The following is a 12,138-nucleotide window of genomic DNA, read 5'->3' on the forward strand; positions in this document are numbered from 1 at the left end:
AGATCCTCTCTTTGCCGCTGGCTTTTGAAAATTTGATTAAAACGTGTCTTGGTGTGTGTCTCTTTGAGTTCATCTTAGAGTTTGCTGAGCTTCTTGGATATTTATATTTACAACTTTCATCAAATTTGGGAAGTTTTCAGCCATTATTTGCTCAATATTCTCTCTACCCTTTTCTCTTTCTCTTCTCCTTCTGAGACTTCCACAGTGTTCTGTTTCATGGTGTTCCTCAGGCTGTATTCACTTTTCTTCAAACATTTTTCTTTCTGCTCCTCAGACCTGATAATTTCCACTCTCCTATCTTCAAGTTATCTGATTCTTTTGCCTGCTCAAATCTGCCTTTGAATCCCTCTAGTGAATTTTTCATTTCAGTTATTGTATTTTTCAACTCCAGAATTTTTCTGGTTTCTTTTTAGGTTTCCTATCGCTCTGATATTTCCATTTTGTTCACACATTATTTTCTTGACTTTCCCCACATCTTCCTTAGTTCTTCAAGCACCTTTAAGACAAATGTTTTAAAATCACTGTCTAATTTATCTGCCATCAGGTCTTTTACAAGGATAGTTTCTGTTGATTTATTTTTTCCTTTGAATAGGCCATATTTTGCTCATTTCTTTGTATGTCATATGACTTTTTGATTGAAAAGTGGGCATTTGAATCCAATAGTGTGGTAACTCTGGAGCTCAGAATACATATATTTTAAAATATTTGAAGCTAATAGCTTTTTTCAGTTTACATTTATGTAAACAAATTTTTATCTTTTGTGCTTCCTTTGATTACTCTAAACCACAGAAATTATCAACTTTCAAAAAAATCTGATTGAAAATGTTAATTCTTTTTACTGAATTACCAACATACTACAATTATTCATTTTGGTGTATGCTAAGCAGTAGTAGTTTTTCACAATGTTTTTAGTCAAACAACTTCTGGAAAAAGAATTTTATGTGGAGATTTAAATATAAAACAGATAAAAATGAACTTATGGTTAAATAGGGTAATGGGGAGTCTCACCCTCTCAGTACCTCCCCTTGTGAACTAGGTGGTCCCTGAGGCCTCTCTGTAGGGCCTGAGCAGTTAGATCTATACTTTATACCAGTGATATTCAGAGTTTCTCTTTCTAAGTTGCTATCCAGTTTTCCTAACATCACTCATAAAATGAGTCTTCCTTCCCAAACCCTATGGTCTTTCTAAACACTAAACCTCTTTATACATAATATCAAGTTTATTCTGAGCTATCTATCTGTTCTGCTGATCTAACTTTCTATTTTCACATCAAACGTAATTTATATAGGTTTTTGCCAACTTCCTGCACTGATTCTTCACTATAGGTTTTTATTTTTGTTTTCTGTATTTATTGTTTTATAACTGAATAAACATATATTTTTCCTTTTCCCATACTGGATATTCACACAACCAGAATTATGTTTTGGGGAGTTTCGCATTTTTCCCATGTCATCCTCTTTTCTTCCATATATGTTATGGAATTATTTCTGGAATATAAATGTTCATCCATATCTAACCATATGTAGCTTCTCCTCCTTGGTTATCACAACGTGTCAGGTGACAGGTATATTCCCTATATAGGCTCCTATTACTTCTACCTTAACTACCTCCTCTTTGCTACAGCTGGATTAAGTCCAGACTACCAGTTCCCTCATATGCTTCCTCTAATCCTTAGAGGAGATGATATCACCAGCAAAACAAACTTGTCAGAGATTTTGTTTTTAGCTAGATGAGATTTTAAGCAGATGAATATGGTGCTCTGTTACCATAATACTATGTGGTTTTGGTGGCTGTGTCAGGGTGACAAATGTAAAGCTTGGTCCCTTCCTCTTGGGGCTCACAACGTAGTAGGGGGAGATGGGAGCAGGGAATAGGATGAGGCTGTGGAGTCAGATAAGGGCCTAATAGAGGAGATTATCCTATTTCCTATGAGTAAGCTTTGAAAGATGAATAGGTCTTTGCTATGGGGAAGGGGGATAAAAGAAGGGGATCCTGGGTAGAGCAGCAGTGCCCTCTCTATTATAACACAGCATGCCCTATTTAGGGAACTGCACAGAACGATGGATGGTGCACTGGCTACAAGGGATAGTGTAAAAAGAAAAGGGCTAATAAGTAAGGAAGATACAGTTTCTCAAAGATCCCTTCAGAAAGATTTTAAGCCAATTAATAATATCTTTTTTCCTGTCTTACAACTGTAAATAAAATTTCTATGTCACAAAAATATTAATATGTGAGGGAATTACAGTGTTAGGTGGATTATACTTTTTGTATTAACCAAAATGCCACACTTATTATTAATCCTTTCTAACACCAAGAGAGCTACTCTAAGGCATTCAGTTTTCATACTCAAAAGTACTGAATTTACTTTCAAACTATTAAGACAATAGCACATTGTTTGAAACTCTTGTATTAATAAATTCATAGTAATCATTCCATTGTCTCATACCTGCACGTTGTAGCAAACAAAGCTCGTTGATACTTATATATTTCTTAAACACATCCATACAAACCTATAAAAGTCACGAAAAATGTAAAATTACCTTTTTATATTTCGTAAAATCTACACAAATTTCAGTCCTATCTTTTTGCTTATTCCAATTTTTTTAAGTCAATTGAAAGCAATGGAATAAAGAAGCTGATGTTAGGTTAACTAAGATTTGAAATGTACGTTGAATTCATTACAAAAATCTTATTCAGAGAATCTCTGTCAAAGAAATAGCCTAGGAAACAGAGTCAAGATTAGCAATCAACTGGGGAAGGGAGGACTTCTTTTACTGGTATAAGGAGAAACACATGGACCAATGGATTAGAACAGAGATCCTATAAATAGACCCACTCATACACAATCAGCTGATTTATGACATGGTGATACTGCAGTGCAATGGGGGAAAGGATGGTTTGGGGTCACCTGGAGATACACATGGGAAAAAATATGTATCTATACCTTCTCACATCCTAAACAAAAATTAATTCTAGATGGCTTAGAGTTCTAAATGTAAATATCAGACAAGACAAGAAAACTTTTAAAGGAAAAACATAAAAAAGAACATCTTCATGATCTTGGCAAAGCTTTCTTGAACAGCATGTAAAAAGTCAACACCATAAAAGGGAAATAAATAGATAAGATTGGACTATATAAAGATTAATAATTTTGTTTACCAAAGACACTTTTAAAAGGGTGAAAAGTTTGACCCATCTCCTAGAGTAATGGAAATAAAAACAAAAATAAACAAACGGAACCTAATGAAACTTAAAAGCTTTTGCACAGCAAAAGAAAGCACAAACAAGACGAAAAGACAACCCTCAGAATGGGAGAAAATACTTGCAAACAAAGCAACTGACAAAGGATTAATCTCCAAAATATACAAGCAGCTCATGCAGCTCAATATCAAAAAAACAAACAACCCAATTCAAAAATGGGCAGAAGACCTAAATGGATATTTCTCCAAAGAAGATATACAGATTGCCAACAAACACATGAAAGGATGCTCAGCATCACTAGTCATTAGAGAAAAGCAAATCAAAACTACAATGAGGTATCACCTCATGCCGGTCAGAATGGGCATCATCAAAAAATCTACAATCAATCAATGCTGGAAAGGGTGTGGAGAAAAGGGAACCCTCTTGCACTGTTGGTAGGAATGTAAATTGATACAGCCACTATGGAGAACAGTATGGAGGTTCCTTAAAAAACTACAAATAGAACTACCATATGACCCAGCAATCCCACTACTGGGCATATACCCTAAGAAAACCATAATTCAAAAAGAGTCATGTACCACAATGTTCACTGCAGCTCTATTTACAATAGCCAGGACATGGAAGCAACCTAAGTGTCCATTGACAGATGAATGGATAAAGAAGATGTGGCACATATATACAATGCAATATTACTAAGCCATAAAAAGAAACGAAACTGAGTTATTTGTAGTGAGGCGGATGGAACTAGAGTCTGTCATACAGAGTGAAGTAAGTCAGAAAGAGAAAAACAAATACCGTATGCTAATACATATATATGGAATCTAAAAAAAAGAAAGAAAAAACAGTTCTGAAGATCCTAGGGACAGGACAGGAATAAAGACACAGACACAGAGAATGGACTTGAGGACACAGGGAGGGGGAAGGGTAAGCTGAGACGAAGTGAGAGAGTGGCAATGACATATATACACCACCAAATGTAAAACAGATAGCTAGTGGGAAGCAGCCGCATAGCACAGGGAGATCAGCTCGTGCTTTGTGACCACCTAGAGGGGTGGGATAGGGAGAGTGGGAGGGAGACGCAAGAGGGAAGGTATATGGGGATATATGTGTACGTATAGCTGATTCACTGTGTTATACAGCAGCAACTAACACAACAATGTAAAGCAATTATACGCCAATAAAGATGTTAAAATAAAATTAGAGATTTAACTAAGCAAAAATAAATAAATAAATAAAATAAAAGGGTGAAAAGGCCTGTTGATGGAATGTAAATTGGTACCATTATGGAGCACAGTATGGAGGTTCCTTAAAAAACTAAATATAGAACTACCATATGCTCCAGCAATCCCCCTCTTGGGCATATATCTGGAGAAAATCATAAATTGAAAAGATACATGCACCCCAACATTCACTGCAGCATTATTTACAATAGCCAAGACATGGAAGCAATCTAAATGTCCTATGACAGAGGAGTGGATAAAGAAGATGTGGTACATATATACAATGGAATATTACTCAGCCATAAAAAAGAATGAAATAATGCTATTTGCAGCAAGATGGATGCAACTAGAGATGATCATACTAAGTGAAGTAAGTCAGAAACAGAAAGACAAATATGCTTATATGTGGAATCTAAAAAAATTGTACAAATGAACTTATTTACAAAATAGAAATAGAGTCACAGATGTAGAAAACAAACTTATGGTTTACCAGGGGGAAAAGGGGAGGGGAAGGGATAAATTGGGAGGTTGGGATTGTCATATACATACTACTATATATAAAATAGATAACTAATAAGCACCTACTGTACAGCACAGGGAACTCTACTCAATACTCTGTAATGACCTATATGTGAAAAGAATCTAAAAAAGAGTGGATATATGTGTATATATATATAACTGATTTACTTTGCTGTACACATGAAACTAACACAACATTGTAAATCAACTATACTCCATAAAAAAATTAAAAAAATAAAAGGGTGAAAAGGCAACTTGTAAAGTAGTAAAAGTTATTTGCAATACGTATATCCAACAAAGCATTTGTATCTAAAATATATACAGAATTCTTAAGATGGACGAGAAAAAGATAATCCTCTAGAATATAGGCAAAATATTTAGGTATTTACAGAAAGGGGATATTCAAACACCTAACAAACATTTTGAAAGATGCTCAACTTCATCAATCACTAGGGAGAGTATCACTCCCCACCCACTAGAATGGCTTAAATTAAAAGGCTGATAACACCAAGAGATGGTGAGGATGTAAAGCAACCAGAACTCTCAAACATTGCTGGTTAGAGTGTAATTTGGTAAACCACTTTGGAAATCTGTCTGGCAGTATCTACTAAAGTTGAATATATGTAGACCCTTTGACCCAATAATTCCAGTTTTAAGTATAACCCATCAGAATGTGTTCATATGTTCACCAAAAGACATGCAGAACACTACTGTATTTACCAAATTTAGAAATCACCCATCAAAAGCAGTATTTATCAACAAAAAACATTTTGATATACTCATACAATGGAATATTTAATATTATACAGCAATGAGAAAGAAGCATCTACAATTAAGTAAAAAAGTACAGATGAATCTCAAAAATGTTGAGCAAAAGCAGCCAGAAACAAAAGAATACAAATTGTATGATTCCATTTATGTAAAGCACAAAATCAGGCAAAGCTCATATATTAGGAGTTGATGAAAATCTAAATTAAAACATATGACTGAGATAGTTATTAAAACAATCTCTACTTCAAAGACTTAACATATTTTACCTTTTCATCCCCTTGCTCAGGCACGTGAGCAAACTTGCACTGTGATCGCTCACAGCCACGTAATGTATTAAAATGAAATTTGCAATATCTATGGGGTATCATCAACCCTAGGGACTTCTGGAACACCTAGAAAATTAGACAAATTCCCTTTCTGTGTTAATTGTAAAACACTTACTGCAATCAAGTGAGAAAGTATTTGAAACAATCAGAAATATTATACATCCAAAAAAGTATCACAATAAATTGTTTGCTGACTTGATAAAAAGTAACTCCAAACAATTTATATTTTTAAAAATTATGAAAAAAATCAATTTAAAGTTATTTGTCTGAATTTTTGCAATTTCCTTTAGTGTAAAACTTTTATATTTCATCAAAGTTACTACCATTTTACTTTACGTGGTTTTAAAAGTTTATACTTTCCCTCCTCCTTCTCATGTGCCTGCCCTTTTAACTTGTATAAAAAGTTAATTCTGTAATAATATGCATATTTCAGATGCATTTATTAGAACCAAAAATCTCCTTAGCTTTTCTGATTATTGGAAAAAGGCAATGAGTGAAAGCTTTTTACAACAGGCTTTTCCTATCAATTGCTTTATATCACTAGCTTTCTCCTTCATCACAGGGAACTATTCATCCTGTATTTTCTGTTTTGGATATCCCATCCCCCACCCTCTGCCTTAAACCTGTTATACTGTTTGTGAATATCCTCTGAATCGATACCCATTTTCTGTCCCTTACCACCAACCCCCATTTAAAATCCATAAAATGTCCAGAACTGCTTAAATGATGATAGGGAAATTAATCAGAAAGCCCCAAAGCACAAGCTTATAAGATTATTATTATTTTTTTAATGGGGCGCTTACCCCTATAGTTTTTTCCCTCTTAAATATTTCACAAATTTCAGGATCCTGCGGTTTTAGAAGAGAATGTTTTCCTGGAAATCTGAAATCTAGAAATGATTAAGAATGACATTACATTCCAATATGTTACAACTTATTCCTTTCATAACAATCAAACAGATGACTACTACTATCTGCTTTAATATTTCACTTTGGACTTCTTGTGCTCAGTTCAAGGTCTGCTGCTGTGGTATGTTCCTGTGAAATATACAGTAATTTACATCTTAGGTGTTCCTTAAGGATGTCTAGATCTGAACTTAACATTTTAAATTCATTATAAGCTAAAGATGCTTTCTTAAAAGCCTTACACAGCAGAATTGAGTACTATATTCAAATGATTGTCTGTAAGTTAAACAGACAAATATTACACACAATAAACCTTTCTTAGGGAAGAAAACGACTGACAAACCCAGGTGCTATGGACCGACTGTGTCTCCCCCCAATTCATATATTGAAGCCTTAACCCCCAAAGTGACTGTATTTGGAGTTAGGGCCTTTTGCAGAAGTAATTAAGGCTAAATGGTGTTGTAAAAATGAGGCCCTGATCTGATAGAATCAATGTCTTTATAAGAGACACCAGAGAGCTTTCTCTCTCTCTCCACCCCCGCCCCCCCCCCCCGCCCCCGCATGCACATACACCAAGGAAAGGCCATGTGAGGACTTAGTGAAAAGGCTGCCGTCTGTAAGCCAGGAAGACAGCCAGAAACTGAACTCTACCAGAAACTTGATCTTGGACTTCTAGCTTCCAGAACTGTGTGAAATGAATATCTGTTGTTTAAGCCACCCAGTCTGTGGCATTTTGTTATGGCAGCCCGAGCTATTATACCAGGGATCATTATCCCTTAATGTTAGTCTTTTAAAATGAGAATTAGGACATTTAAAAATTATTTTTTCGAAAGATAACACAAAAATGTTTTTATCTTAAGCAATTTCATTTTTCATTTTGGCAGCATCCAGATATAATTTGGGACAAGCTGACGTTTTTGCTGCATAGCTTTGCAGTACTTTTCATTATGAAACAGGTAAAGCTTTTTAAGATAAAACACGTGATCATCATGGGCTTGCTGCTATAGTACACAACACCAGGCAGCATGAAGTCAGTAATGGGAAGTCCAGAAGAGTTAGGTGTGAGCTACATACACAACAGGATTTTATTGTTTCTAAATTAATTCTTCAATCTAGTTTATTTTTTCACAGCATTATGAATTATCAAAAAAGACACAAATCTAAACTACATTCTAAATTTCTAAAACACTCACTTAAAATATGAATATTTTAGGTATAGACTATAATTTACCTATACTAACACTATTGCATAAATATAGATATCTCAGAAGTTGCTCCATCAAAAGTACTAACTAAGGTACACAAACCTTCTAATCTTAGCATATTCTATACTTGTTTCAATTTTTTTCTCTTCTTTTTTTGGGGGGGCCCTGCCACACAACTTGCAGGATCTTAGTTCACTGACCAGGGATTGAACTCGTGCCCCCTGCAGTGGATGTGCAGAGTCCTAACCACTGGACTGCCGCCTGGGAATTCCCTCAATTTCTTTCTTAACTTTTTTGTTTTGGGTGGAAAAGTCTCCTGTATCATTTCTATATTATCAAAAGCCAACAGAATTTTACTAAGAAAATCGTACCATTCATCCAGGGCTTCAGTAATGTGTCTTCCTGATGAGCACTTAGATTCAAAGGTGGCACTGGTACTGATAAGCACAGAGGTTTGGGGCCCAGCGCTGCCAACTGACATTCACCAACCACATTATCTGTATTTTTAGAATCGCTGCTGTGTGAGCAGAAAACCCAAAATCAGAATTTAAATTTATTCTAAAGACATAAAGTAATGAGAATCAAATAAGTAGAAACACATCCTAATGGTAGTATTGATGTAGTCTACATACTATGCTATGTACTACCATCATATACTATGATTCTTCAGTATTTTCACTAGGTTGTTCCTGCCTTCTTAACTAGAAAACAGATACTTGTTAAAAGGCTAGGGTATGGGTAAAAGTGGGGTGGTGGGGTTAAAACTAGAGCAAAGTATTTCTGATCATGTCAGACAAAAGGTTTGAGGAGGAACTGGACTAGCATCCAAATCCAGAAAAGATCATGCAATGATTCTATTAATAGTGCAATAAAATAAATGAATTGTAAGTTATTCTTCAGGACATGTATATATAATAAATTTATACATGTACTTGAGACCTTCCTTTGGGAAGAAGGTATAAGAAATGTATTGTTCTAGGCTACTGATTTAAACAGCTTTGACTGTGTTCTAATATGTGAGATCCTATACAGCCAATTAACAAAAAACCCTTAATCTGGAGGTCACTTAACCTAGAAAAATAAATAACTTAAGCAAGGGGGAGGGTGGAAAGTACCTCAGAGCTATCAGATATAAATGAATTTACTTTTTCAGAGAAAGACTTATACCCTCATTCAGATACTACAGTATTTTACCTTAAACACAATTCTAATAAAGCTTTTTCAGCTGGGGTTCCCTTGGCCAGCAGAGAGTAAAAATAGTAAGAAAAGGGGCCAATGCTTATAACAGTTGAAACCTAGTAGCACTGATGGGAGTTCAATAATTTCACACAAAAATACTTGTTTCTCTCCCCAACTTGGGATATCATTGATATGCGCAATTATCATACCCCCTCCAAATAAAACAAAATAAAAGCAGTAACATAAAACAAACAAATATGAATTATGGAATTTTATAGATGGAAAAGATTATCTAGAAAAATTCTTTTATTTTGATTGGGTAATGAAACCCAGGGTAATGTGGTGACTTACCCAATGTCACACTCCTGGTCATTATGGTAGAGCCAAGGTGATGACAAAACTCTGCAGGTTGCAACTATTTAGCTTGTAAGCAAAATGTTTTTAATAGGAAAAAAAAAAAGTTAACCTTGTCACATTTTCTTTTTAAGATCTTCAAGTGGGCATGAACCATACGGGCTTCTATGCCAATCTAATTCTTACCTAGGCTTTTCTTTAACGTAATGGTTCTCAAACTTGAACATGTAGCAGGATTAGTTGGTGACTTTGTTGAAACACAGACTGATGGGCCCCATTTCCAGAGTTTCTGATTCAGTAGGTCAGGGGTGGGAACAAATAATTTACATTTATGACAAGTTCCCACATGATGCAGCTGCTCCAAGGACCACACTTTGAAAAACACTGTCTTAACATAAAAGAACTTGAACATATTTGTCACCTGACCCGACTGTGCCTTGCCTCAACAGCAAGATAGGTGTAGGGGGTGGATCAAATGACCTCCAAGGTGTCCTCTAAATCTAAATTTGGTATCTGTATATGTTCCAGTGAGTGTACTGTAGCTCTCAGTACTAATCGCTGCAGACATAGAAGATACCTGCAAATTGCAATGTTCATCTGATTTCAGCTAGTCTTACCTTCATAGAAGTCACATACACATCTTTTTTTCTTTTATTTTATCACTATTCTTCATTCCTCCCTCAAAAAATATTTTAATGGCTCCAAACACTTAGTGATAACTTTAAGGTAACTTACAATATCCCTGACATCTGTATACACCTGACACATTACTTAAATAATACCCATATATTGTTTACGGCATAGTAGCCCAAGTATATACAGGAGAGAAGGAAAAATATGCTCAAGATACAAATTACATGAATGACTATTTTAACATTATGTAATTAAAAGTTATGTTACAGACCTTTTGCAAACTTCATAAATATCTTCTTTTTCTTCTTGAATAGTCACCTTGTCCAAAAATCTACACTGTGAAGAGATTATGGTTAAATAGTATAAGTGACTATCTCTGCATTCCATATTAGGCTATGAGGCTTATCAGATCAGAATGTACTAGATGTTAATTAAATGACTAGCTTATGGTCAAGCAGGAAAATAATTCTACTCTACATTATTTAAAATATGAACACTGATTTTAAAATCTCTGCTGTTAAGAAAAACTAATATAAATCAATACATTTTTCCCAATTTTTGATGTCACCTTTAATTATGCAAGCCACCATTTCAAATTATTTTGGACAATTAAAGTTATATTTCTTTTTATTCAGAAAAAAACAGCTTTGAGTGATTTTTATTTTTAGGTGGTATTTACCAACATAAATGTGTTTTTCATTAGAAATATTTATATGTATTTAAAACATTGCTACACTTAAAGCACTTTACAATTAGTAATTAGTGTTTTGGGAATTGTGATTCTCTAATTATAAGAAAATTATACATACTAGACCTTTGAAAAAACAAGCACCAAGAAAATAAACACCCCAAATCACCCATCATTTGGGCAGCCAGAGATAACCACTTAATATCTTACTTTATATCTTTCTAGTCTTTTTGAAATACACAATCATATTTTACAATAATGGTACATACTATATATACTATTGTAACTATAAAAATCAACTGAGTAACATGAAACACTAGCAAATAGAAAGATATACCATGTTCCTAGATGAGAATGTTAAAGGTAAAAAATGTTAATTGCCTGCAAATTAATTTATACATTTAAAAAATTACAATGTGTGTTTAAAGCTCTTAAAAGAATATAAGAATAGCCAGAAATATTTTAGATTTATAATACATGTTAGTATCTTTTAAAGCAAGCCTTCCTGACTGTTTTTATTTTTCAAGTAATTGACAGTATGGAATTGGTACAGGACCTGAGCAATTAATGAAATAAAAGACAAGTAAAAGAATCATTCTATACATAAAAATTGAAACTATTAAAGATGGCATTTGAAATTTGTGAGGAAATGATTCAATAAATAGTAACAGGGCTTCCCTGGTGGCACAGTGGTTGAGAGTCCACCTGCCGATGCAGGGGACACAGGTTCGTGCCCCGGTCCAGGAAGATCCCACATGCCGCAGAGCGGCTGGGCCCGTGAGCCATGGCTGCTGAGCCTGCACGTCCGGAGCCTGTACTCCGCAATGGGAGAGGCCACAGCAGTAAGAGGCCCACATACCACAAAAAAATAAAAAAATAAATAGTAACAGAACAACAGGCTAGCTGACTGGATGGAAAAAAGCTTGGTACCAATTCACCATATGCCAAAATACTTTAAGTTCATTAAAGATTTAAATATAAAAAATACTGAAAGTATCAAAAATAAAATAAAGGTGAGTAGTTATATAATTTGGAGGCTGGAGAAAGCCTAAGCTGACACCAAAGGCAGAAACCATGAATTACGGTATCGGTAGGTTTGAATACAAACATTTAAAATATTTTCGTATGCTAAGATGA

At 34.7% G+C, this 12,138-nt stretch overlaps 1 protein-coding gene across 1 annotated transcript in view; it reads right to left on the minus strand.

The window, feature by feature from the left end:
* TOPAZ1 (testis and ovary specific TOPAZ 1) overlaps positions 1 to 12,138 on the minus strand; it is a 73,331-nt gene that overhangs the window by 34,109 nt on the left and 27,084 nt on the right. The window contains exons 5-9 of the mRNA XM_027088187.1: positions 10,585 to 10,649; positions 8,519 to 8,664; positions 6,841 to 6,926; positions 5,978 to 6,103; positions 2,447 to 2,510 (exon numbers count right to left, since the gene is read on the minus strand). Of these exons, the coding sequence (XP_026943988.1) occupies positions 2,447 to 2,510; positions 5,978 to 6,103; positions 6,841 to 6,926; positions 8,519 to 8,664; positions 10,585 to 10,649 (487 nt within the window). The remainder of the gene's footprint in view (positions 1 to 2,446; positions 2,511 to 5,977; positions 6,104 to 6,840; positions 6,927 to 8,518; positions 8,665 to 10,584; positions 10,650 to 12,138) is intronic.

Source organism: Aethalodelphis obliquidens, unplaced genomic scaffold, assembly GCF_003676395.1.
Source record: "Aethalodelphis obliquidens isolate GAN/ISIS:26980383/991018 unplaced genomic scaffold, ASM367639v1 scaffold62, whole genome shotgun sequence".
NCBI lineage: Eukaryota > Metazoa > Chordata > Mammalia > Artiodactyla > Delphinidae > Aethalodelphis > Aethalodelphis obliquidens.